This window comes from Dipodomys spectabilis, unplaced genomic scaffold (genome assembly GCF_019054845.1).
Source record: "Dipodomys spectabilis isolate Male_0828 unplaced genomic scaffold, ASM1905484v1 ptg000178l, whole genome shotgun sequence".
Taxonomy (NCBI): Eukaryota; Metazoa; Chordata; class Mammalia; order Rodentia; family Heteromyidae; genus Dipodomys; species Dipodomys spectabilis.
In genome coordinates this window covers 12,562,544-12,590,205 of record NW_024870855.1, presented here as the reverse complement: position 1 = coordinate 12,590,205, position 27,662 = coordinate 12,562,544, and the positions used below count along the sequence as shown (strand labels likewise).

The 27,662-nt window shown below is 46.0% G+C and overlaps 1 protein-coding gene and 1 long non-coding RNA gene across 4 annotated transcripts in view; one reads left to right on the top strand and one right to left on the bottom strand.

Annotated features, from left to right (window-relative positions):
* The window catches only part of Avl9 (AVL9 cell migration associated), a 33,297-nt gene extending 11,239 nt beyond the window's left edge, over positions 1 to 22,058 (top strand). The window contains exons 2-16 of one of the 3 annotated variants that reach the window (XM_042695052.1): positions 404 to 524; positions 2,493 to 2,578; positions 4,464 to 4,535; positions 5,691 to 5,780; positions 6,734 to 6,800; positions 7,303 to 7,343; positions 8,436 to 8,474; positions 9,896 to 9,965; positions 10,651 to 10,802; positions 13,349 to 13,483; positions 14,934 to 15,153; positions 17,367 to 17,484; positions 18,783 to 18,836; positions 19,253 to 19,341; positions 20,378 to 22,058. In XM_042695052.1, the coding sequence (XP_042550986.1) occupies positions 404 to 524; positions 2,493 to 2,578; positions 4,464 to 4,535; positions 5,691 to 5,780; positions 6,734 to 6,800; positions 7,303 to 7,343; positions 8,436 to 8,474; positions 9,896 to 9,965; positions 10,651 to 10,802; positions 13,349 to 13,483; positions 14,934 to 15,153; positions 17,367 to 17,484; positions 18,783 to 18,836; positions 19,253 to 19,341; positions 20,378 to 20,502 (1,479 nt within the window). In that variant the 3' untranslated portion in view covers positions 20,503 to 22,058. Of the gene's footprint in view, positions 1 to 403; positions 525 to 2,492; positions 2,579 to 4,463; positions 4,536 to 5,690; positions 5,781 to 6,733; positions 6,801 to 7,302; positions 7,344 to 8,435; positions 8,475 to 9,895; positions 9,966 to 10,650; positions 11,166 to 13,348; positions 13,484 to 14,933; positions 15,154 to 17,366; positions 17,485 to 18,782; positions 18,837 to 19,252; positions 19,342 to 20,377 lie in introns of all 3 variants that reach the window. The other 2 variants (XM_042695050.1, XM_042695051.1) reach the window with 2 other exon arrangements.
* LOC122120831 lies at positions 19,328 to 27,657 on the bottom strand. The gene is made up of 3 exons (XR_006149797.1): positions 27,586 to 27,657; positions 26,003 to 26,131; positions 19,328 to 19,406 (listed from the first exon to the last, which is right to left on the bottom strand). It is a non-coding gene; the product is annotated as an uncharacterized LOC122120831 (long non-coding RNA).
* Positions 27,658 to 27,662: the final 5 nt, after the last annotated feature.

The following is a 27,662-nucleotide window of genomic DNA, read 5'->3' as shown; positions in this document are numbered from 1 at the left end:
CAGTGTGAATGGGTTGTGTTCCAAACATTGGCTGTTTGAAATTCTAACCACATTTTCCTAAAGAAACCATGTTTTAAACACTGTGGGCTCAAGTCAGCCTAGAATAGCCTTAACTTTACTCATAGAATTCTTGGAGTATATGCAGTACTTTCACATAACTTCCATTTAAAATAATTTTATGAACATCAGCATTTGAATTCTAATTAGAGACCCTAAACCAAAAAAGTAGGAAGCCTTTTATACCTTTTCCTCTTCTGTGCGTGAGTTTACAGAGAATCCAAGCACACTGACAGATGTGTGGCTTTTCCCCACTGTAGTCACTGGGGGTCAAAAACATTGGTGCCTCTCTGGATAAAATGCATCCTTTGACCAGTCACCTGATTACCATCTCTTACCATTTTAGGTTGAGTTCTCCTACCCACCCCTGGTTCCAGGAGGTGAGCATGACAGTCACACTCTACCTGAAGAATGGAAGTACCTGCCTTTTCTTGCCCTACCTGACGGTGCGCACAACTACCAGGAAGGTATGTGATGCAGCCACACTTGAGCAATGAGTAGGCTCCAAGACATCTTAAAGATTTTAAAAACTAAGGTAAATGAAAATCTTTGGGCCTAGATGACTTAGGAAATCTATATGTATTGTTTGGAGATAACTCGTCATGTACTACAGAAACCCACCAGGCTTACATGGGCCATGCTGTTGATCCTTGGCAAGGCAAGTGACTAGCCAGCATACATGGGGCTTCTTTCCATGGGTTACGTGCACCAGCCACACATGCTTGAAGCTCCAGTGTTAGGTTCACTCTTCACGTCCTACCTGGGAACAGCCAGGGTCTGCTGTCACCATTGCTGCCCCAGTGACCTGCCCACTAGATTGCATGCTTGCATGGAGAGCAAAGGTAAGCTCAGTACCCAGTCTCCCACCACCCTAGAAATGAAAGACACAATTTTACCATGGCGTTGGAGGCTCACCCAAAATACCAGATTAAGCTTGGTTTGATGACTTGTTTTCCTGATAAAGTATTTAATCATTTCCTTATTAAATGAATCAAATGTGTACATTTATGTACAGGATTTATAATCTCAGAAATCTTTTATCTTTTTAGTTTTTTATTGTAGAACTTTTCAAATATATGAAAAAGTTGAATTAGGATTATAGGAAATACTTTACAATCATATATTTGTGTTCTATGTACAGTTGTATTTTTGTTTTGGTAGTACTGGGGTTTGAACTCGGGGGCTTTTGCTTGCTTGGCAGGAGCTCTACCACTTGAGCTATGCCCCCAGGCCATCTATTCAGTTCTATATTTTCTATTTTAAAGTCAATTGCAAACAGCAACAGACACTTGACCTCTAAATTCTTAATTCTACATAATCTAAGAATAAAGTCACTCCTCAGCATAACATCCAATTTCATCATCATGGCTAAATGATTTGACAGTAATTCAACAGTACTGTCTCACATCCCATCTTTGTTCAAATTTCCCCAGTTGCCCCCAAAATTTCTTGGATCAACTCAAGATTCACACTTTGCCATTGGTTTTTATTATTTGTTTCTTGTGTTTCTTTGTTAATTTATTCTGGGCTTGAACTCAGGTCCTGGGCACTGTCCCTGGGCCTTTTTTTTTTTTTTGGGGGGGGGGGTCCGGTTGTGGGGTCTGAACTCTGAGCCTGGGCGCTGTACCTCAGCTTTTCAGCTCAAGGCTAGTGCTCTACCACTTGAGCCACAGTGCCACTTCCGGCTTTTTCTGTTTTTGCTTATGTGGTACTGAGGAATCGAATCTAGGGCCTCAGGCATGCAAAGCCAGTGCTCTACCACTGAGCCACCTTCCCAGCCCTCCCTGGGCTTTTTTGCTCAAGGCTAGTGCTCTACCACTTGAGTCACAGCACTTCTAGCTTTTTGGTGATTAATTGGAGATAAGAGTCTCATGGGGGCTAGGAAGGTGGCTTAGTGGTAGAGCACTTGCCTTGCATGCATGAGGCCCTGGGTTCGATTCCTCAGTACCACATAAGCAGAAAAAAAAAGCCGGAAGTGGCGCTGTGGCTCAAGTGGTAGAGTGCTAGCCTTGACCAGAAGAGCTGAGGGACAGCACCCAGGCCCAGAGTTCAGGCCCCACGACCGGACCCAAAAAAATAAAATAAAATAAAAAATTTTTTAAAGAGAGTCTCATGGACTTTTCTGCCTAAGCTGGCTTTGTACCGCAGTCCTCAGATTTCAGCTCCTTATTGAGTAGGATTACAGATATGAGCCAGTAGTGCCCAGCTCTCTTCTGGCTTTTAATCTAGAGCAGTCTCTATACAGAGCGTTTTGTGAAGAGTATACTCTCAAGGCACTGTGTGGAATTCTGGGAAGGCAGAGGCATGAGGTTAAAATAAGTATGACATGGGTCCCTAGTGTCTCACCACTTTGTGTTAGTGACTGCATTTTGAAGATTTGTGTTTACGAATAAGGTAACCCACCTTAGGACTTTTACTTCCCATGTGTCTTTTAGATACTGTGTTCTTTCACTTGCCACCCAGAAATGGAAATGGAACCACAGTGTACGGCGTCTCCTGCTATCGACAAATTGAAGCCAAGGTACAGTGGTTGTGGTCAGCAGCAACAGAACAGATGCTGAACACAGACTTTATCTTCCACGTGATACCTGGATGTTTCAGGGTTGTTTTTTGTTGTTGTTGTTGTTGGTCATGAGGCTTAACCTCTGAACCTGGGTGCTATTCCTGAGCTCTTCAGCTCAAGGCTCAACAACTTGAGCCACAGCACCACTTCTGGTTTTCTGGTGGTTTATTGGAGATAAGAGTCTCATGGACTTTGCTGTTCTGGCTGCTTTGAACTGTGATCCTCAGATCTCAGCCTCCTGAGTTGCTAGGATTACAGGCGTGAGCCACCAGCACCCAGCTCAGGGTTGCTTTTTATTGGTTTGTCAGCACACATTAACAGTGCAAGGGAGTCTCACTGTGCTGAGTAAATGTAGAACAAATTCACCCTCTATTCCTACAATCCTCCTCGATTACATTCCCACAATCCCTCTCCTGCTCTCCTTTTCAGACAGAATTTAGTGGGTTTTAGTATACTGTTTAATGTTGAATATGGTTGTATGTGTGTAGCATACTTCAGTCCTCCTCCCAGATGCTTAGACTTTATAAACACTTTATAAAACTATTACTCCAATAGTACCAATTTATTACCAGTGTCTTTTTTTTTTTGGGTCCGGTCCTGGGGCCTGAACTCTGGGCCTGGGCGCTGTCCCTCAGCTCTTCAGCTCAAGGCTAGCGCTCTACCACTTGAGCCACAGCGCCACTTCCGGCTTTTTTCTTTTTGCTTATGTGGTGCTGAGGAATCGAACCCAGGGCCTCATGCATGCAAGGCAAGCGCTCTACCACTAAGCCACCTTCCCAGCCCCTATTACCAGTGTCTTTATAAACTGGCAAAGGTGGTTGCAATTATGCTGTTGTATATTTTGTATACACCATTGTCAGATCATGATACCAGATTATCCATTTTTCTCTCAAGTATTATAGTTTAGTTTCATAGTTCTTTAAATTTTCTGTTTCTAGTGTTTGATGCTATTGTTATTTTTCCATTACTGTAACAGAATACTGAGATAATCAGTGTATAAGAAGGAAAGGTTGGGCTGGGAAGTTGGCTCAGTGGTAGAGCGCTTGCCTTGCATGCCTGAGGCCCTGGGTTCGATTCCTCAGCACCACATAAGCAAAAAGAAAAAAGCCGGAAGTGGCGCTGTGGCTCAAGTGGTAGAGCGCTAGCCTTGAGCTGAAGAGCTGAGGGACACCGCCCAGGCCCAGAGTTCAGGCCCCACGACCGGACCCAAAAAAAAAAAAAAGAAGAAAGGTTTATTTGGTTCAGTGATTTCAGAGGTTGTAGCCCATAATCACTTGGCCCCATTGTGTTGAAGCAGAGCACGTGGAGCTGCCCACCTAATGAGGGCCAAGAAGCAGAGAGATGGGTGGGAAGGGACACAGTTCCAAGAGCTCCTGTAAGGGACCAGGTCCACTGACCTCATTTCCTACCCCCACTGGCATCACTTTTGCCTGGTAGGTCACATCCCTGCTGACCATACTTCAGATCCTCCACTGACCTCACTTCCTCACTCTAGGCCCTACCTCCTAAAGGTTCCATTACCTTCCAGTAGCTCCATAGGCTGGTGACCAGGCCTTTAGCACCTGGACCAATAGAAAATTCCATAGATTGATTAAACTCAGTAGGATTTAATTAAAATACTATTCCTGCATTGGGCAGTTCCCAGAACCAGAGTAGGTTCTGAAAATTGCAGCCAACAGCATGGTCATAGCATTCAATAAGTGTTTTGACTTTCTCTATAAGCAAACTTACGTATTTAACTGGATGCAAGAAATTGCTTCTATTTATTTATTGTTTTCCTGTTGGAAATACTTTGTGAATAGTGCTGTGGAATACTTCTAATAATGACTATTTTTCATAATAGGCATTGAAAGTAAGGCAAGCCGACATCACCAGAGAGACCGTTCAGAAAAGTGTGTGTGTTTTAAGCAAGCTGGTAAGAGGCTCATAACTTGTGTGCAGATGTGTTGACATTCATGGTAGAGTCTCATTGAGGATGAGGCATGAGCATAGAAGGGATTTATTTATTTTATTTATTTATTTTTGGTCAGTCATGTGGCTTCAACTCTGGGCCTGGACGCTGTCTTTCAGCTCTTCAGCTCAAGGCTAGTGCTGTACCACTTGAGCCACAGCACCACTTCGGGTTTTCTAGTGGTTTATTGGAGATAAGAGTCTTATGGACTTTTCTGTCTGGGCTGGCTTTGAACCGTGATCCTCAGATCTCAGCCTCCTGAGTAGCTAGGATTACAACGGTGAGCCACCGGCGCCCGGCTAGAAGGGATTTATGAGAGCCACTTGTTGAAATTAGTCAGGGCTTACTACTTGTGTGCTTGCCTTTTTGCTTCCTTTGTGTTCCCACACTTGTACTCTCATTTGTTCCTCAACGGAAGACATGAGAGGCGGGGAGGAGAGTAAGGGGTTTGAGGAGCTGTTGGGGAGGAAATTGACACTTGACCAAAATGAGGAAGCTGATAGATTTCACTCAGTCATTTTTGTTTTGTTTCTGTCTTTGGATGAGTAATGAATAATGAGTAATGAGAATCAGTAATGAATACAATTTTTCAGTGATCTTTGCATCCTATAAAAGACATACACATGAGAAAACATTAAAAAAGAAGGCTAAGATAAACGATGCGAATCGTAGAAGAGGGTACTAAGTAGAATAGATTTGGTACTAAGGGAATAGCTTTGTTCAAGTATACTAAAAAAACCTCATGGTACCGGACACAGATTAGTTGCTTTGAGGCTCCACAGAGAACAGGAAAAGAAAGTGAACTTCACTTCATTGTGAGCATTCAGTTATATGATTCAGGTAGATTCATGCTACCAATGTAGCATTGAAATGAAATGCGTGCAGAATGAGGATAATTGAAATCGGGTGCTGAGAGCTGTGTATATGTGCAAGCTGTGTGCCCTGTGCCCTGCAGTGCCTCGGGTAAGGGCGGCACTGTCTGGTTGTGCACACATTCAGCTCCATGAGCAGGTGGGCTGGAGATAGAGTCAGGTATAATTTTCTCAGAATAAAGTGAGGAGGCTTCTTTGTGGTTATTTACTCCCATCAACCTTACAGCACCTTTCTCTTTTCTTTAAGCCTCTCTATGGCTTACTCCAAGCAAAACTTCAACTCATTACACATGCCTATTTTGAAGAAAAGGATTTTTCCCAGATTTCCATCCTAAAGGTAAACTTTCTATCTCTCTGAAAATGTGTCCATCTGAAGGCAGGGTCACAGAGCAAGTCAATCTTGTCAGCACTGTCATTTATTAGCTTAAGAAAGACGTTCCAGGGGGCTGGGAAGGTGGCTCAGTGGTAGAGCTCTTGCCTTGCATGCATGAGGCCCTGGTTCGATTCCTCAGTACCACATAAGCAAAAAGAAAAAAGCTGGAAGTGGCGCTGTGGCTCAAGTGGTAGAGAGCTAGCCTTGATCTAAAGAGCTGAGGGACAGTGCCCAGGCCCAGAGTTCAGGCCCCAGGACCGGACCCAAAAAAAAAACAAACGTTCCATCCGCAATAAAACATTGAAGGATCAGGGATCTCTTCATAGTACATACGATGTCTCACCAAAAAGAATCATAACTGTAAGTAACTGCATAGATGTTTTTCTAAATGGATAAAGGTCAGTTTGCTATGGCATAGCTTTTGTAAGTTTGCTTATCAATAAATACCACAGTACATTCATAAATCAGGCTGTGGCCCCTAGGTCCAATGTTTAATTGAAGATGGATAATGCCTTTCTCAAGGTTCATGCAGGCACCGATACAGGTCTCCTGGACACCAGGGAAAGTGAGACAGTAATTGGGTAGGGAGGCAGAGGGACTTACTCTGAACTTCCTACTCCCATGTGGTGACTCAGGCTGTACAATGAGGAGAGAGCAAGCAAGGAGAGGGAAAGAGGAGAAAGAAAGACATAGTAACATCCACAGTTGGTGTCCAGTTCTCTTTCGCAGTTGCTCTGTATGGAAGAGACCTAGTGCTAGAAACTGGCAGGGTTCTGGAGATATCTTGATGGTTTCTAAACTTAGTATCTGTCAGAATAACCTGCCCAACTTTTTCCGGCAATCCTATGTCTTGACCTTGAGCTCTGATAACCATGTGCCTGGGGGTGATGGTGAGCTCTGACAACCGTGTCCCCTAGGAGCTCTATGAACACATGAACAGCTCCTTGGGCGGGACCTCGCTGGAAGGATCCCAAGTATATCTTGGTAAGTCCCTTCTACACGTCATATAGGGGAAGCTGCCTCCTAATGCACATGGGGCCGGCCCTGTTGGTGGGCATATCATAGGGCACATAAAAATTTTGTCCTCTGTGTACAATCAGGGTTTTTCAGTGTTAGCTGCTGCTGCTGCTTCAGCCAGCTTCTTAGCCAGTGTTTGCACTAATGGCAGAGTTCACAGCTTTTTCTTTGTACACATGTACTTATAAAATTAAACAGATGAAGTCAGTTTGTCAGTCAGTCACCCCCACCATATGTCTAGGGCTCCATCTCCATACTCGGCTCAGCTGCTGGTTTCAGACTCCCTCCCCTCCCCCACCCCCAGACCCAGAGTCCTGTTGGACAGCTCTGCTTCTGAGCAAGTGTGTATTTTGACAAATATTTGAATATTCGTGTGCTCCCTCTTGCTTTGTTAACCCTCGCTTTCTAACTAACTTTCCACAAAAGCTGTAGAATGCAGTCACAGATTAGCTTTGCATTACTGTTACAGGTCTGTCCCCTCGAGATCTGGTCCTTCATTTTCGACACAAGGTAGGATTCCTTCTTTAATTTATAGTGTGCTAAATGCTATGTCTTTGGTATTGTTTGGGCATGTGTTTGCTACTACTGGAGTTTCTCAAAAAAGGGCTTTATACTCAGTAGGCAAACACTTTCCTGCTTGAGCCACACCTCCAGCCCTTTTTGCTGGTGTTATTTTTCAGATTGGAGCTCACTTTTTATCCAGGCTGGCTCAGACAGCAGTCCCCTCTTTTTGCTTCCCATATAGCTGAGGAGCAGAGGTGACAGGCGCATACCACCATGCCCAGCTGCTTTTGAGATAGGATTTTGCTAGCATTTTGCTTGGGACTGCCCTGAAACCTTGATCCTCTGATTCTCTGCTGTTGGGTGTTTACAGACATGAGTCACTGCATTCATCTGAGACACCATTCTTACTGCATTTCTTTTATTGACAGATGCAATGTGCTATATAAGATTCAGCTTAGTGCATAACTATTTTAGATCTTTGAGGACTGGTGCTTGGCCTTAGAGTCATACAAAGTTGAAACTGTCAGGAATGTTTGTATCATAGACATCTTTAAAAGACTACAAAACTGTCTATTCTAGCAGGGTAGATTCGTGTTTTTCTATTGTCTGAAATTTCAGCTATGCTTAGATCAAAGTGGGGAAGAACATGTTTTGATTTGCTGAATATTGCTCTGAGAATGGAACATTTTCTGGCAAAATAGCTGTCCTTTACCTTTCCAATCTTGTATTCTGTTTTTGGCTATGGGGATTATGATCTTGGTTATTAAAGCAGATGTTGTCTGGGACATGTGTTCATTCCCCAAATGTGTATCAAAAACCTGAGGTTCAATGCTCTGCACCCTTGCCCTTTAAGGTACTTGCAAAAATTTCAGGCAAAAATTCCTCCATGCCTTCCACCAAAGATAATTTGCTTCAAGATTTGCATGATTCTTACATTTTTAAGGGGGCACAATTATTATTAATTTCTTGGTGTAAATCCATAGTGTATCATAAGGTTTTAATTTACTCCAATTAGTTCAGTTAGATGGCACATGGCTGTATTTAAGAAGGGGACACAGGACTACAATGTCTAATTTTAATACATTGTTCTTTCTTCAGGTCTTAATCCTGTTTAAACTAATTCTTCTTGAGAAAAAGGTATGATACAAAAGGATGAAGAGCTGGGTGCTGGTGGCTCACATCTATATTCCTACCTACTCAGGAAGCTAAGATCTGAGGATTGTGGTTCAAAGCTAGCCTGGGCAGGAATGTCTATGAGACTGTCATCTCCAGTTAACTACCAGAAAACTGGAAGTGGTGTTATGGGTCAAAATGGTAGAGCACTAACCTTGAGTGAAAGAGCTAAAGGACAGTGCCCAGGCCCTGAGTTCAAGCCCCATGACTGACCAAAATAAATACATAAATAAAAAATAAAGAGATTAATGGAAGGCTGCTATAGTATTTACCTTTTATTAACATTTTTATAGAAATTAATAAAATATTTAGTATTTTTTGCTTATGAAACTGGTGACCTGGAGCATGTGTTCTGAGTGCTACTGCTGTCCACGTTTGAATGTTGGACACATATTCATTCCATCATCAGGATCGTTTTGGATATAGGTAACAGAGCTCCAAGGTTAAGCTAACTTGACTTTAAAGCAAGTGCCTGGCCCATGCAGACTTCAGGCTTGGCCGACTCAATGGTCATGGTGAGTTAGTCACTAAGCACCTGGATTTCCCCTCTCTCCTGTGCAGTGCCCCATCCAACTTGCTCTGGGGCCCCATGTCCCTGGTAGCACAGGAACTAATCTGCTTCTTGCTTCTCAGTCCCAATTGGTGGGAAACCACTTGATATGAATTCTTCACTCCAGTTGGTTTGGCTTGTCAGGCTGTAGGTCTAGCCCTGCCTGCACTTGTTTCCTGGTCTGCCTTGCCCCTGAGTCTTTGCATGCATTTCTCAGACTTTGTAAGCAGGCATGTCCTCCAGAGTTAGTTATATTCAGTAAAAATCTCAGCTGTAGAGACTGGGGAAGGGCTGGATGCACTCTGTGCTATAGGAAGCTGAGCCACAGATGAGGTTACGGTTCATGCTCTGTTCAAGCTCAGCAGTTCCCCTGCAGTATCCCAGCATTGCTGGTCCTCCAGGGTCAGAAAGCTCTGTCACTGTGCACTTGCTTTATTTTGTACTCTGTGACACTGGGACTCTTTAAAGAATCCAGATTTGGATTAGAGTTGTTTCATATTAAACATTTTAATAAGAATGTTACTGAGGTGAAGGGCTCCTTGGTCATGTTGGAAGGCTCATAGTTATGTGGACAGCTGGTAATAATTCGCAGTTTGGTGGATTGGTTCAGGCGGTGTCCCACCTCATGGGTGCCAGGGATAAGGGATAAATCTAACACACTGAGTAAATACCCTATGCCAAACACTTCCATGGTCATTTTAGTATCAAGTGTTTTCTGTCAGTGCTTGTACACTGGTTAGCTATGATCCTTCTGCAGAGAGCTGAACCCCTACCCCTTTTAGTAGCATTCAGGCTTCATGGATTTTCTAATTAATTTCGGTTGACTCCATTTCAGGTTCTTTTTTATATTTCTCCAGTGAACAAGTTGGTGGGGGCGCTGATGACTGTGTTATCCCTCTTCCCAGGTAAGAGGACTGGTTTCCCATCTACTCTTCATTACACTTGGCTGTAATAAGAACAATCAAAAGATAAGTGTTAGGGTTAGTCTTTGTATTTTTATGTGACATTTTCCTTTGGGAATAGGTTTTCTTTTTTGTCTGAGTTTTCCTTCATTTCTTTAAGGTTTTTTTTTCTTTTTATAAATGAATACAATAACAACTTTTTGTTTTCTTGGTCTTATTGGCAGTACTGGGCCTTGAACTAGGCAGACCCACATTACCTTGAGCCTTGCTGCCTCCAGCTTCTGTTGGCATTGGTCATTTTTAAATCAGGGGCTTGCCTAGTGCCTGGACTGCAGTCTTCCCACTTGTGGCTCTCCTGGAGGCTGGGGTGACAGGCGGACACACAGTGCACACAGTTCCAACACCATGCTTCCCCAAAGCTTGAGTAACAGGTGCACACTACCATGCTCAACTGTTGTTGAGATCGAGTTTCCTAAACTGCATTCCCCAGAACTCAGCCTCTGAGTAGCTGGGATTCCAGGATTGTGCAGTGCCTGGCACAGGCACAGCCTTCAAAACCTTTAAATGTAGGAGCATTCTGCTGCATGAAACTGCACAGTTCTAGTCTTTCCTGTTGTAAACACATCTCTAATCCTACGTGTTATTATCTGTTATAAACCATGTGGATCTCCACCCCTGCGTGTTCTAGGCATGATTGAGCATGGACTTGGTGACTGCTCTCAGTATAGACCCCGGAAGAGCGTGTCAGAAGAGGCAGGACTGCAGGAGAGCAGGACTCCAGTGGACGACTCCCTCTCTGAGCCTGCTTCTGAAACTTCCATTGCTAATGTGAAGATGGAGGTGAGCAGCAGCCACAGAGGAGATGCAGCCCTCACCTCTGAAAAGCCTCTGTTCCCAGTAGATGACAAGGGACAGGAAGGATCCAGTGCCCAGCAGTACTTGAAGCCCCCCTCCCGCCTGTCTCCAGAATCTTCAGAAAGTGACTGGGAGACGCTAGATCCCAGCGTCCTAGAGGACTTGAAAGAAAGGGGGCCAGTAGAACCCGACCTCACAGACTCGCTTCCTAAAGACTCGGTGCCCTCAGACAGCCCCCCGATTACTGTCCAGCCGCAGGCCCACACTGGCCAAGTGGTCCTGATGCCAGGACTCATTTCAGGGTTGGAAGAGGACCAGTATGGCATGCCCCTGGCCATCTTCACAAAGGTAGGATGGGTGGCTGGGTAGCTCAGTGCTGAAGGCCATCGGGTCTCAAAAGTGTTTTTTTTTGCTTGTGCTTTAATCATTTATTTAATCATTTTGAATCTTATTATTTTTATTTTTATTGTTATTATAAAGGTGATATGCAGAGGGGTTACAGTTACATAAATCAGGTAGTTTTTCTCAAAAATGTCTGGGGCAGCACCGCTTCTGCCTGGAGTGCAGGCGAAAGGTGCTGTCAGGTGCCGTGAGGTGCCATGAGGAGCTAAGGGCCTTGGTATGTATGAAGGCAGCAAGTCTCCAGGTCTCCTTTTAAGTACATAGGTTAAACCAAGGAAGTCCAGAGTCCTGATGGCACTTATGAATGTATAGTACACATTACCTTGGTAGCCCCACCGGCCAGGAGATGGAGGCAGGGCATCCATGAGCTCCAGACAACTCAGCAAATCACACAGATCCTGTGTCTCAGGAAATCACATTGTAATGTCATTACGTAGGGAGCTGTGATAGATAAGACATTTTCTGGAAGCTACAATTTTGGGGCCTTTTTTGTTTTTGTTGTTTATTCTATCCAGGAAAAACTGTTGTGGTGTCATTTGCAAGTTATTTTTGAACATGGAACAGAAAAAAAATTCCATTTTGTTCTTTCACCATAGACAAGGAGCACTAACAGGCGCAAATGAAGCCATGTGGAAATGCATTTCATGTCTTGTCAATCAAGCTTGCTTAGCAGAATGTTGGGAGTCGTGTGCTTGATGCTAAATGTTGTTGAGCTCTATTTCCAACTTACCTTTCGTCTTTCTTTTCCCTCTCCCCTTTATCCTAACATGTTCTGCATGTTTATGTATATGTATACAGGTATATGTGTGAATGTACATGTCCCTTAGTATGTATGTCTTTTAGGTGCGGCTTTTTGAGTGTGGTTCATTTCAACATGATGCTCTCTAGTTCCATACATTTTTCTGCAAAGGACATGATTTCATTTTGCTTATGGCTGTGTAATAATCTGTGTGTGTGTGTGTGTGTCAAAATCTCTTGGGAAGGGCTGGGAAGGTGGCTCAGTGGTAGAGCGCTTGCCTTGCGTGCATGAGGCCCTGGGTTTGATTCCTCAGCACCACATAAGCAAAAAGAAAAAAGCAGGAAGTGGCGCTGTGGCTCAAGTGGTATAGAGCACTAGCCTTGAGCTGAAGAGCTGAGGGACAGTGCCCAGGCCTAGAGTTCAGGCTCCACGATTGGACCCCCCCCCCCCCCAAAAAAAAAAAATCTCTTGGGAAGCAAGCAGTAATGTTTTGGATTTGGTTTTAGTTGTTGGTATGGGGTTTTGTGCATACTCCAGTGCCTCTGAGGTTTACAGACTCACAAATAACTTCCAAGGCAGTGTTGTTTGAAATAAAACCCACAACTACTGCCATTCATTTTTGCTTTATCAGTTGGTAGCAAATTGTCTAGACGTATCTTTACCTTTGTTTTTGTTTTTTTGTTTTTTGTTTTTTTGGCTGGTCCTGCGGCTTGAACTCTGGGCCTGGGTTCTGTCCCTGAGCTTCTTTGGCACAAGGCTAGAAATCTTCCACTTTAGCCACAGCACCACTTCTGGCTTTTTCTGGCTTCGAACCTCGATCCTCATATCTCAGCTTCCACGTAGCTAGGATTACAGGTGTGAGCCATCGGCACCTGGCTTCTTTACCTGACTTTTTGTAGTAGGGAAATAAAATATTGTGGTGCTTTGCCATCCTCATAATGGTATTTTGGTGATCATGTGCAAGCGCATGTTTGAAAGAAAATTTTTTGGCCGGACTGGGTTTTAATCGGTTTGAACCAAAGGCCTTTGTACTTCCTAGGTAGGAGCTATATCACTTTAGCCACACTTGCAGCCCTTTTATCGTAGTTACTTTTCATATATTCTCACATTTATAGCCAAGTTGACTAGGACCATGATCCTGTTTAGACTTTCCTGTTTGTCTGGGATGACATATCTACCACATCAAACGCAGATTTTTTTGTTGATAGTGAGTCTGTTATTGTTTTGCCTGTGCTGGCCTCTAACTTTGGGTTCTCCAGATCTCCGCCTCCTCCAAAATAGTTAGGATTATAGTGTGAGTCTGTAATAGGACTCACTGGTGTTTCTAGGGGGCAGGCAGGGAAGGCTGGGCAATGTTCTCTTCCTTTCTTACCATGTCCTCTGCCTGCAGGGTTACCTGTGCCTGCCTTACATGGCTTTGCAGCAGCATCACCTTCTCTCTGATGTCACTGTGCGCGGATTCGTTGCTGGAGCCACTAACATTCTTTTTCGACAACAGAAACACCTCAGCGATGCCGTGGTGGAAGTAGGTTGTGTCTGGTGTTCTGGCACTGATGGGCCCTGCCCCTTCCTCAGCTGCTTCCATAAGGCACAATGATAGCCCTGTAAAGGGCGCCCTCAGCTTCACATGTGGCATGAGACCCCGGAAGATGGGCAAACGTACTCGTGCAGAGGCTGAGGTCAGAGGTCAAGTCAGTGCCAGGAGAGCAAACAGCCAGTACATGTGTGAGCCAGCGCAGCTTCCTGTCAGCCACAAGTCACCAAAACACATTTCCTGTGTGAGTTCCTCCTCCTAGTCCATGTAGCATGTGCCTAAAGTAAGAAAGAAGCCAAGAATAGGTATTTGGTCTTATCATTACACAAGAAGTTCAAACCATCTAGTCAATTTTACAGTTCAAGGAGTCCTTTAAAAAGCAAGAACCGGGCCTGTGATCCTAGCTACTCAAACAGCTGAGATCGGGACATCCCAAGCCAGCCTGGAAAGTCAAAGAAATCCCATGTCTAGTTAACTAGCAAAATATTGGACTGGAGGCATGACTCAAATGGCAGAGCCCCAGCTGTGAGCAAACATGCTTAGAAAGAGCACGGACCTGCAAGCCCTGTTCTGCAGAGAGAGAAAGAGACACAGACAGAGAGTCCTTGCTAAGGTTTTTGTAGGTCCTGACAGGAGGTACATGCTTTATGGGGAGATAGTTCCAGGTTATTTATTATGATCTGAATTTGGAGGACAGTGTCTTTCCTTTCCAAGCCAGGAGGACACAGAACCAGAGCTTGTGGCTTGTAGGCAGGCTGGAGGGCTTATGGGTATTTACTAAATCTGTGGGCCTAGAGTGCAGCTGTGGGGTAGAGCACTGGCCCAGTGTCCGTCTCTAGCCTATGAAAGCAAACCGAGTTACAGCTAATATGTATTCATTGTGTATCAAATATTACATAATAAAATGTTCCCCCAAATCCACACATTCCACAGGAAAAGTTAAGGTTGTTCATTTCAGGTGACTAAAGATTTTTATTGTAAGCTGGGTGCCAGTGTCTCACCTATAATCCTAGCTACTTAGAAGGCTGAGATCTGAGGACAACAGTTCAAAGCCAGCCTGAGCAGGAAAGTCCATGAGACTCTTATCTCCAATAAACCACCAGAAAACCAGAAGTGGCACTGTGGCCCAAGTGGTAGAGTGCTCACCTTGAGCTGAAGAGATCAGAGACAGTGCCCAGGCTCAGAGTTCAAGTATCAAGATCAGCAAAAAAAAAAAAAAAAAAAAAAATATATATATATATATATATATCAAAATGGTGCATTTATGCATGTACTTTCTACAAACAAAACGAGCATTTTTTGAATATACTGGACACGAGTGTAGGAGCCGGTTTCCTGAGTGTGGTTCTGTCCTTTGACCTGTCCCTTGCTGGCCTTAGTTACAATTCCTGTGAGCAAGGACTGGGCCTGCTGACTTACCCCTCATCCTCACTTCCTGTAGGTAGAGGAGGCGCTTGTGCAGATCCACGACCCAGAGCTCAGGAAACTGCTGAGCCCAACCACGGCAGACCTGAGGTTCGCGGACCACCTGGTGAAGCATGTCACAGAGAACCGCGATGACGTTTTCCTGGACGGCACAGGCTGGGAGGGTGGCGACGAGTGGATCCGGGCCCAGTTTGCAGTCTATCTTCATGCCCTGCTGGCTGCCACCCTGCAGCTAGGTGAGGTGCCCATAGATACGTAGAGGTGCACATTGTGGTTGCCCTGCACACAGAGACCGTCCTGAGCCTGCCCAAAGCCTTGGCTTTGCATCCATTTTTGGCATTTCTGTGGGCTGGGATGGTCCCAGGGCCTTGGACATGCTAGGCATGTGCTTGTCCCTGGGCTGATCCCAGCTCATGTTTTGTCAGGGCTTTGTTTTATGGTCTTTTTACAGAAATAGAGCCCTTTGAGCATGTTGTACCAGTCTTGCCTTTTCTGGCTCTTAAGTAGAAACCTAAAACAAACACTGAGCCCTGCCTCAGGAGTCTTCACAATGTGGCACCACAGAGGGCATGTCACCTGTCAACCTTCATGGCCATGTACACAGTGAAGACCTCTGGAGAAAACAGTCACAAGCCACATTCTCCACTTGCTCCTGCTAAGAAATCCTTCCAAGAAATGGGCAAGATGGCTCCCCATAGAAAGATCTGGAAAGTAGCACTAGAGCTTTCCCCAAGCTTCACCACCTCAGGAGACTAGCAAGTAATTGTTCTCTTCCAGGACTCCTCAGTCCTCCATCAGTGTTGGCTGGATGTCAATAAGATAGTCTAAAAGGGAGACCCCAGTTCCTGTCACTGAACTTCATGAGTAACCCATTTTCCTTTGTAAACTACTTTTCCAGGAGGCTGTAAGAACTAACATTTTATTTGAAACATTTAACAGGGAGAAAGACCTTTTCTGGGAGCTGGGAATGTGGCTTAGTGGTAGAGTACTTGGCTAGCATGCATAAAATGCATAAAATGGGTTCAAGTCTGAAGTGGCTCAAGTGGTAGAGTGCTAGCCTTGAGCAAAAGCAGCTCAGGGACAGTGCCCAAGCCCTGAGTTCAAGCCCCAAGACTGGCAAAACAAAAAACAAACTTTTCTGAACACCTGAAATCTAATAATTCCTGCCATCTTTGCAACAATACTGAAGGCAGTGTCTTGCCATGTCTATTTTATTTTTCTTTTATTTTTTAACAAGTTTCATTTTATCTTCTAGCAGTATTTAGGTTTGAACTCAAGGTCTAGGTTAGTTGGCAGTTGCTCTACCACTTGAGCCATGCCCCCATTCCGTTTTGCTTTTATTATTGTTCAAGTGTTTTACCTGAGCCAGCCTTGACCACTGTCTTCGTACTTAAGATTCCTACACAGCTGGGATTACATCTGTGATCACCATGCCCGGCTTTTCCATTGAGATTGAGTTTCCCTAAGTTTTTGCTGGGGTAGGCCAGCCTTGAGCCACTGTCTTTCTGATTGCTATCTCTATAGTAGCTGGGATTGCAGGCATGTGCCACCTCTGGCTGGCATCCCCATTGTGCAGAAAACAGAATGAGACATAGGGAGTTTAAATAACTTGTGACCCACTCCCCAATCTGGTGAGAGCCTGAGCTAGGGCCCAGCTCCAGTTTAATAAGTTGAGGCACTGTCAATGGAACTATCTCCTACTGTTCCTTTCCCAGTAATAGAAAGTACTTAGATTTACCTTCAAAGCAAGCAACACAGCAAGCCTGGTGGTATAGTCTATAATCCCCTTAGGACCATGGTAAGGATGGGGACTTCCAGGCCCACCCAAGCAAGCACACAGCTAGATCCTGTCTCAAAAACAGACACAAAAGTAAACTACATACATTTGACGTGGGACATGGTCTCATGGACCCATCTGCCAGAACTGCTCTGTGGCTCCCAACCATTGCCACAGCTCAAAGTTGTTGTCTTGGAAGTCCTCATGATTTTAAGTAGTTTGGACTGTGAAATGCTAGAAAAGTCTAGAACAATGTCCCAGAGGGTGCGACAATGTCCAAAGGAAAAGAAATTGGGTGAAAGAACCACTTTATTATATCTTGATAGAAAAAAGACATTATAAAAAGTACTCCTCTTTTCCATACGCATTGTTTAGTTTTTATTAGTAAGTTATATAGTCTTCCATCATGGAAGGTGAACTCAAAAACATTTTGAAGTTCAAGGAACTTTGGAAAATGTCTGGTTCAACCCTGTTCTCTTCAGTTAGGAGGTGAAGTTCTGAGTGACTGACTTTCCAAAGTCCATGTATCTGCTTAGGATTTCTGGAGCCAGACCCAGGTGTCCTGACAGGTGGCAGGCGCTCAAACCAAGGACAGGAGCTCTGCCTGCCTCTGCTTGTCAGCCTGAGCCCCGTGGCTGCACAACTCAACTCTGGCCAATATTTCCTCTGCAGATAATGAAAAGATGCTGTCGGATTACGGGGCAACCTTTGTCACTGCGTGGAGGAACACACACAACTACCGGGTGTGGAACAGCAACAGACACCCCGCACTCGCCGAGATCAATCCCAAGTAGGCACTAGGGAAGGGGGAGGGTGTACCCAGAGTGTCCCACACAAGTCCTACCCATCCCGCAACTATTAAGAACAGCCCTCTGTGGGTTGTAAAAAGGCTGCACAGCCTGAGATCTCCTTTTGTATGCAGTCTTTACACAAAAAGCATCCAACTTCTGTTTGGTGTATCCATGTGTGAGTGAATACCATGGAGGTGAACTGTTGAATGCATACACGCTAGAAACTTCTTTCCTAACTTAAAAGATAAAAATATTCATGTCATAAGCATACACTATTGTTATTTAAATGTGACTCAGCTCAGTACTGACTTCCATGTTCCTGTTTAGGGCTGACTAATGCTAGGATGGTTGCCCTGTGCACATGCTCACACACTTTTCCTAAACATGCACTCACCACACCTGGCAAAGCAGACACCTATGTTGACAAGTGGATGTAAATAAAACAGTACCAAATGGTACATGCCATTCTAGCAACACAAAAGAAAGGATCCGAGTTGTCTCCCTCCTCGAGCGTAGGCCTATGATCCAAGACCCTGGAGGGGGCCAGTGGGGACTGTTTCACAGTAGACATGGGGGTGGGGGAGCAGTGCCCAGAAAGCAGAGGCCTCCTGTTAGCCATGCAGGCACTGCTCTGGTGCTTTTTCACTTCTATCAGCACTACAGACTTCAGGGCACGTCTTCCAGAGGCACAGCTGGAATGGGTTTGAAATCAGGGTCTGGGTGCTGTTCCTGAGCTCTTTCCATCAGGGCTAGTACTCTTTTAACTTTGAGCAACAGTCCCATTTCTAGTTTTCTGGTGGTTAGTTGGAGGTAAGCATTTCACAGACTTTCCTGCCCAGGCCAGTCCTCAGATCTCAGCTTCCTGAGTAGCTAGGATTACAGGTGTGAGCCACTAACTCTCAGCAAAGAGGTACATTTTGAGTTTCTTTTCTAACTACAAGGCTTATGCTAATCCACTAATTAAACTTTACCTTGTCCTAAATTGGTGATTCCCTGACTGTCCCACCCCAGACTCAGTGAAGTGGGAACAGAGGGCAGCTTTATCACAGCATCAACTTGTGTACCCATGCGGTTTTACAAGGAGGAAACGAGCTCCCATGAGTTTTCCAATGGGTCTCAGCTCCAAGGTGACAGGAGCTATCTGGTAGATCACAGCTCTAGGCAGAGAGCTGTCACCCAGCCAGCTCTAACCCCACCTTGAGCACTTCTCCCTACCTGCTCAGCCAGGAGCTACTGGCAGTGAACCCGTGGCTATATGGTGAAGCCCCTGAGCCTAAGCTCACACTTTGTTTTACAGCCACCCATTCCAGGGGCAGTACTCCGTGGCGGACATGAAGTTAAGATTCTCTCAGTGAGTACCTGGAGGATATGGCCATGTGCAGAAGTTCTATACCTGCTGCTCACAGGAACCTTTTCCACCTGAGAACTTGACGCTTTTAGTAGCTCAGCAGTACATGCTACAGAGTTGAAGCTGCTGTGGGGAGGGCTGTGGTGTTCAGTGAGGTACTGTCAGCCAGCCAGTCTATCTGCCTGTCTGTCCATCTTTCATGGACACTTGACCAGCCTTTCTTCACTTTTGACTAGCTCTGTTCTTTGCTATGTTCTGATGATCTGCATGCTTCAATCAATAAATTTACTCACAGATACTGAATAACAGTTTCTCAGTAGTAGTTTGGGACAGTCACAGTATGTGGGGGTGGAGGGGTGCGCACGTGCAGGTGCGTGCAAGACTTGTCAGTTGTACTCACACTCCTTTCCTCTCCTCAGCTCTGTTCAGAACAGTGAGCGTGGCAAGAGAATTGGGAATGCCGTCGTCACAACCAGCCGGAACGTTGTGCAGACGGGAAAGGCTGTTGGTAAGGTGCCAGGCTGAGGCCTCCACACCTGTGGTCCAGCTTCAGCAAGTAGAAAGTGGTGAGGTCTGTGTAACACACAATAGTAACACAAGGTATATCAATCTCATTTCAAATGAACATTCTGAAGATTTCACTGAGTTCCTTTTCCCATTTCCCACCACTGCCCAAGGCCCCTGTGTGTAGCCAAGAATTGCAGTAGAGTGGGCATTAGGAGGTGCTGTCTCTAAAGTAAGAAAATGAATGGCCAGTCATGAAGCTCATGACTATAATTCCAGTGGGAGAAGGAAATGGGAGGCACACAGATTCCAGGCCAGCCTGGGCTGCATAGGAAAAGAGAAGGTGAACACTACCAGTATTCAGAGAACAGAAAGATGAAGGAAGAATAACAGGAGTGGTGGCTCTTGCTTATAATCAAGAGGCAAAGGTTGGGAGGATTGTGGCTTGAGGTCAGCTCAGGCAAACAGTTAGCAAAGTCCTCATTCAGCCAACAAGCTAAGCATGGTGACACTTATCTGTGCTCCCAGTTCTGTGGGAGACATAGGCAAAAGGCTAATGATCCAAGGCTAGCCTGTGCAAAAGTGTAAAATGCTATCTGAAAAATAAAGCAAAAGAGAATTGTGGCTCAAGAGGTAGAGCATCTTCCTACCACACATGAAGCTCTGAGTTTGAGTCTCAGTAATAACTAAATCAATAAGGTGACTAGTTATGTGTGTGTAAACACTTTTACACACGTAAGTGGATGTTCAGTAGGATCTGAGATGGAGGGACACAGATCTGCATGCTGTGCTGCAGCTGTGTGAATTCCACAAACTGTTGAGCTACAATAGAATTCCAACTTTCTAGAAGACATTCCCAAGGGAGGGGATTACTGTAAAGCTAGAAGTTTAGGAGCGTCCATGTAAGTTAAGTGGCGAGCTGTGGTTCCTACTGATCTCAAGATTTAAGGCATGGTCTGGGGTGTGGCTTGTAGAGCCAGGCCTGGTTTCCCTCTCCAGCACCACCAGAGTTTACCGTGGCATCTCTCTTCCTCCCCCAGGCCAGTCCGTGGGAGGTGCATTTTCCAGCGCGAAGACAGCTGTGTCTTCCTGGTTGTCGGCCTTCAGCACCTCGTCCCCCCAGAGTCTCCCTGAGCCATGCAGCCAGGACAGTGGGAAGCCCTGAGCTGGGACCCAGCTGTGTGGCCTCAGGTGTGGGGGTGCCCGTCACCTATGGCTCCAGACCCTTCCTCTGCCACAGGCCCACAGCAGAACTGTGCTGGGTGGCAGCTGTGCCTATGGGGAAGTCCATCTGCTGAGAAGAGGGACTCCACTATGAAGAGCAGCACGGCATCCAGGCCAGACTGGGCTCCAATTGACAACTTTTATCTCCTGAGCCTGATTAAAATACAGCAAACCTTCCAGTGAGTTCTACATTCTGAGATTGTACATTTGTTTACTCCAGAGAAGTTTTTACCTATGTATATTTTGTTCTATTTTACTGCTGGGATATCTAGATGGTGGTTGTAATTTATATATACTAAAATTAAGTTATATTCCTGTTTTAGTTTCTCTGAAGTTGGCCTTAGTACGTGCTGAGCTTAGAGTCAGGCAGCCCACCTTGTTCTCCTGAGTGTTTACCAGGCCACCTCCCCTGGGACCATGAAGGCCAGAGGGGGCCCCAGGCTGGGACGCCCTGTTTCAGTCTTTATTCTTTGCTGACTGGATTGCTGAGGTGACAGGAGGGAGGCATAGTGCAGAGGAAGCTGGGGGATCATGGGAGGCCAGGTCCATGGGCCAGGCTGTCTGTAGGGCTGAACTTCAGAGCCCACCAGTGAGCTTGGCCCACTCTGTCCAAAACATGTTCTTCATCACTGTTTAAACCAGAGCTTTGCCTCCACCTCCCAAGGGAGCACTTCTTTGCTGGTGTGGACAGAGCTTCAGACGTCTGGGCCTCATTGTTCAGAAAGCTGTGCCCAGAATGTGGCCTCCTTCCTCACTCAGAGTCCTCCACAAGGCACTTCCTGCCCCTTCCGAATCTATGACTAGAAGAAATCTCACCCAGCTCACATGTGTAGTGCACAGGAGGCAAGAGAGGCCAATGGCAGGCCACCCTGGTCACCTGCTGTTAAAAGGGCATCCTGCTATGTTGGCCTCTGCTGGTTTTGCCCAGCAGCTAGTGTTTGCCACACTCAATACCCACTGCAGGCTGCAGTTGGTGGACGTGTGGTGGCTCAGGGAGTGCTTGTTGGTAGCAGTCGCCTTCTCGGTGACAGAAGACACACGTGGAAGGGGTCAGTGAGCAACGTCCTGCTACAGTTTTCCAGGAGTACCAGAAACCAGGGGCATTGACAGGTGATGAGTTGATTTCTCCTGGTGAAATGTTGGTTTATAAATATGTAAATGAGGCATGTGGAAAAGCACAGTGTATGCTCTAAATATCCCTAAACTTTCCAAACTGGTGCTTCTGCACAGGTCACTAAATCTCAGAGCATATACTTCTGTTTGAGCATAACTTGAGATATCAAACTGCAAGATTTAACCTGAGAACTCCATTAATTTACTTCAGCCAGGAAAATTAGCCTCAGGAAACATTATTTGAAGGAAGAAAGTAACAGCAAAACCACCCTTAAAAGGTAGTTAATCAATATTGTAGAGATTATAAAGAATTCGTTCTAAAGTCAGGCATGGTAGTACATATCTATAATCCCAGCCCTTGGGATTTTTTTTTTTTTGCTGGCCCTGGAGCTTGAACTTGGGGCCTGGGCATACTGGCCCTGAGCCTCTTTGTGCTCTACCTCTTGAGCCATAGCAACACTTCTGGCTTTTTTCTGGAAATCAGTCTCATGGACTTTCCTGCCTGGGCTGGCTTCAAAATGGGATCCTCAGATCTCAGTCTCCTGAGTAGCTAGGATTACAGGACACACACACACAGGCAGAACAGAATACTAAAGCAAAATAAATGTAACTTTTTCAGTGGAATCTGAGGCATGGGTTGGGTTCTTTTGAGCAGTTGGAGAGAGTTCCCATCCCACAGCCTGCTGTGGCCTGTTCCGGCTGCCCCTGGGCCCTGGGCCATGTGAACGACATCTGTGAGGTCACAGCTGCACAGGCACCATCATACCACATGAGGTGAATTCTTTTTGTCTTTAGATCATTTTTGAGACAGGGCCATGTAACCCAGCTGGCCTTAAGCCCTCAGTCCTATTGCCTCTGCTACCCAAGTAACTGAGATTACAGGTGCACCTCTGCCATAGAAATGGTCATTAGTCTGTGCCAGTTCTGGGATGTCAGTGTTAGGAAGGGGCACAGGTGTTTCAGGGTCGCTGGCCCTGGTGGCAAGCTTGCATGCTAGGTGGCTGAGCCCTGCTAAGCCAGGTTGTGATGCAGCTGTAGTAAAGGTGTGGCAGGAATTGCCAAGGCCTTGTGCCTGACAGCTGAGTGCCTAACACTCATCCCAGGGGAGCTGGGGGCAGCCAGCTGCCTTCTGCCTCTTGGGCACAGTCCATCTGCAGCCTGGCAGCAGTCCCACTGCTGTCTGACTTAGGAGCCAGTATCCTGGCGTAGTGACAGGGGCATGGGTAAGGAGGACTTACAGCTGGCTGAGTCCTTGTCACCCAGATAGAGCTCACGGGACTAGTGTGGTCTATCCTAGAGTCCATGAGTGATTCTAACCATGTATGCTTTCCCTTTAAGAAACAGTAGCAGCTTTTGTTGGCAGCAAAGATGACTCTATGCTGTCCAGGTTGTGACTCAGTGCTCTGTGTGCTCAGTGCTTCTATGAGAAAAACTTCCTTTGTGAAGCCACTGAGAACATGGACTGCAGATACAGGGCAGGTGGCTGACGGCGCAGGTGCTTCAAGTGACGGGATTTTGACAGTAGCATTTAATCTGCTTAAGGTTATAAGAATTCTTCTGGAAAGAAGTTTCAATTTTAATCTGCCAGGTCCACATTTCAGAGTGGAGCAGGCATCACCTCCTGGCAGACCCCTTGTGTTAGGTTTTGTGTTTTGTGGAGAAGTTTTGCACAAATGACAGTTCCCTTGGTCCAGTCCTGGTGGCAAGCCTGGCAGTCTTTAGAGACTGGAGGCCAGGCTTGGTCTATCTCACCCACCCCTGTGGAGTTGCCAGGCAGGGGAGCAGTGGTCACCTGAGGGCAGTGCCAGTTCTCCTGAAGTGATGCCAACCCTGGAGGACATGCCCCGATTCTTTGGTGAGACCACCCAGCCTTCATGCCTTCCCACCCTGTCTTGAGAGCCTTTCACCGTGACAGGGTTACACAAATGACGCCAGCCCGCATAGCATACCTGCTGCAGACCATTCCCATTCCACAACTTCCGACTCCGTAACTTTTAATTCTCCACAATTCCTCACATTCCACAGTGAAGGACTGAGAACATGTGCCTATGGCCCTTCACATAAGGGCTGGTGCGCATGACCACTTTCCCGCCCCATGTCATCACCACATTTGCCAGGTGTGTTATGTCTGAGGGGCTGCGTGTATTTTGTAAAATTAAATGCGTTTTGTATTTGTGCTGTTGAGAAGTTTACCTTTCTACATAAAGATACAGAAACTATTTAGATCACAATCAGGGCTTCACATCTAACCCTTGCTCTGAGTCTCACACCCACAACTTGCTGCTCAGTTTATTTTGTGTGTAATATATAAACATTTGAACATTTCAGTCAGGTACTGAGCCCAGAAAGGCCATTGGCATTTTCAGAAGGCTTCTGTGAAAATACTGCCTCATTTCTTAATATGATTTCATAGCAAAAAGATAAGACTTAGAAAGTATCTGATGAGTAAGCTGGTGAAAGCACTTGGTGACAAGTGTCCCTCAGGTATTGGGAAGACGGTGTCCACAAGCCATCGTCAGAAGCTTCTAAGATTTGGCTGTGGCATCTCCTGATCAGAAGCAAGTCTCTCTTGGCTTTAGTGCTTTTATCATTTGTATCACTTCTTTCAGTTGTCCGTTGTTTTCAAAAATGATGAATCATGTTTGGTCACATTGAATTGTAAAATTCTTATTGTCACTTTAAGAAAAAGTGGTAATAAAATGACCGTCTGCCCTGGAATCCTCTGGCATGTTGTTGTCCGTGTGGTCTGTAGCCCAGCTTGGCAACAAGATGCCAGCCTTGGGGTGCACTGTGTGGTAACTGCCCTTGGCTCCCCACAGAGACCTCAGCTCGTGGGCCACACAAGGCACCGAAGAGGCCAGTCAAGCCATGTCCTCTCCCATCACTGGTGTTACCCTCAGACAGCTTGGACTCCACCTGGGCCCTGAGGACTTCAGTGTTGTCATCTGTGTCCCTTCAGGTGCTGTCTTGCACCTGCTCGACAGCTTCACAGGGGAGCTGAGTTATGCCACGGTTCAGGCAGTCCATGTCACACCCAGGGTGGAGCCACTTGCTGTTCTTCTGATGCACCAGGGAACTTCTGACTCCTTTACCATCCAGGAGCCTGGAATGGAGTCAGTTCTCTGACTTGACCTGATCCACACAGGGCTGGGAGTGGGGAAGCCCCATCACCAGATCCTACCTCAGGTACTTTTCAAGCACAACAGGGCTGTTTTGTGTTTTCTGTTCTTGACTCCACCACACTTGCCTCAGGAGGTCCCTGATGTTATCCCATGTCGACAGGACTCAGATACTGTAAATGCCATGTGTCCCTGGATGGGGCTGCACTCCGGGAACAAAGTGGCCATGGGAAAACAAGAGCCACTTGATGACATAGTGGGCATAGCTGAGGTGGATGGTGGTGCACAGGCATTCACAGGTGTGCATTAGACTTCTTGGCATTGCCTTATGAACAGTTTAGAACTGCCAGGGGCAGTGCTTACCTATATTCCCAGCTGCTAGGGAGGTGGGGACAGTGGGGGAGTTTGAGGCAGCCTAGGCAAAGTAATCTCACTGAGAATGTTGAACAGAATCCGGTTATTAGGCTGTGACCTGAGGTCAATACTCTTCTCATGAGGCCCTGATAAGTGTTCAAGACAGAATTGTTTGTACCTTCTGCCTTTGCCACGTGACCTCACATGTACACTGGTCACTGCAATGCCTCTGCCACAGAGAATGAACTTCACCATGGCAGAGCTGATGCCAGCACCAGAACGCTGAACTTCCAGAACTTAAACTATACAAACTTTCAAAAAGTAATAGTGGGGCTGGGAAGGTGGCTCAGTGGTAGAGCGCTTGCATTGCATGCCTGAGGCCCTGGGTTCAATTCCTCAGCACCACATAAGCAAAAAGAAAAAAGCCGAAGTGGCGCTGTGGCTCAAGTGGTAGAGCACTAGCCTTGAGCTGAAAAGCTGAGGGACAGCGCCCAGGCCCAGAGTTCAGACCCCACGACCGGACCCAAAAAAAAGTAATAGTGTCTGAGTACAATGGTGCCCACCTGTCCTTCCCAGGAACACATGGGGAAGGAAGTGGAGGACTATAACCCACATTGGCCAGGGCATAAAGTGAGACCCTGTCATGAAAATAATCAGCACCCAAAGTGGATGGTGGTGTGGCTCAAGTGGTGCAGTGCCTCCCCATGGTGCAAAGCCCTAAGTTCAATCCCCTGAACCATCAAGAAAAATGAAGAGGTGAAGAGAATAGCTCGCTACATGAACGAAGCTGTTGGCTGTTGCCAGTGGAGACTCCAATGGGTTCTGAAGGGCAGTGCTTGTGTGCATGAAGCTTACCTGATACAGATGTTCAGGCAATCCTGTGACTAGTTGTATGGTAGAGGAGACAGCCACAGAAATAGTGTCATGCAGGGAGGAGGCCCACAGGCCCATTTCTTCTTCCTAGGTATTTCCTCAGCTTCTCACCTGGTTGCCAAGAACATGGAAGTATGAACTGCATTAGGGTGACTTACTATGGCGATCCATCTGCTTTTGAACTGTCCCTGTTGAAGGGGTATATAGGATCTAAGCATGGCAAAAGGCAGAGAAGCTGCTACCTATCAGTGAAATGCAGAAGCCCTGGCCCATAACAGTTTCAGCCAAGCAGGCACATCTTCACTGTCAGGCCCTTACTACATTCCCATGGCTGTGGCAATGGCTCTGGAAGACCTGCTTGGCACTTAAGGAACTTGAGGCCAGGCGCCAGTGGCTCATGCCTGTAATCCTAACTACTCAAGAGGCTGAGGATCTGAGGATCACATTTCAAAGCCAGCAGGGCAGGAAAGTCCATGGACTCTTATCTCCAATAAACCATTTAGAAGTGGTGCTGTGGCTCAAGTAGTAGAGCACTAGCCTTGAGCTAAAGAGCCGAGGAACAGCGTCCAGGCCCAGAGTTCAGGCCCCACGACTGACAAAAAAAAAAAAAACAACTCTGGAAGAGAAAGAACACTGTGCATTCAAGCTCTTCCTGCTTTACCAAGCTCTTGAACTGGGAAAGGAGATTGAGAACCACAGGAAGTAGGCTTAAGGGTAAGAAAAACTGCATACCCAAGGGAACTCAGATGACCAAATCCAGACAAAAAAGCTCTCATCTGGAAATCTAGCAGTTCCAGAAAGTTCTGTCCATCTGCATAATTACATAAGCTTTCTGGAAAGAATGAAGTGGCAGACTCAGGAAAATGGTCCTCAGTCCTCCAAAAAGACAAAGACAAACAGCTCCTAGGCCTTCACTATGAACTAGAATGCTCAGATTTTCCGAGGCTTGCCCATCATCCAGAAGCTTCTATTATCAACTCCCAGTGAAGAAGTGGGAATGTCCTTTTCATTGAACACAAGGTCTTAACACTCTCACTTGGCTTTTCCTGCTCATGGCTGGTGCTCCACCAGAAGTCATGCCAACAGTCCCAATGACCATTCACTAATAAATAGCAGAGGAGGCAGTAGTGGTGGGTGCAGGTACAGATATGGTGATGTTCTATCCCTGCGAAGACTGTTTCTCATATGAAGTATGAGCACCTCATCCTCTTATTCGGCAGGAGGTGAGTCCCATGAGCCCCAGTCTTGAGTATTATTGAAACTGTGGATGTCAAACCCCTATATGCTGTTTTCCTCCACACAGGTTATCTATGATAGTTTTGTAACTTGTAAAGTAGGCTCAGTAAGAAAGAAACAATTTTAGCAGAAAATGGTACCAAAGAACAGGAAGATGAGAGACCTGAACTCTGGAATGGCCAAGGGCAGCACACAGCATAGGCACATTGCTCAGAAACACAAATCCCAAGCAGAGAGGCCACAACTTAAAACCCAGGAATTATTCATTTCTACATTTTTTCCATGTAGTATGTTCAGAGTGCAGAAGGGAAACTACTGTGTGCACATACATCTCACACAAAATCCTGAAGATACCAATACCGCTACCTGAGCTGTACCAGCAAAACCAAACTAAAAGCAGCCCACC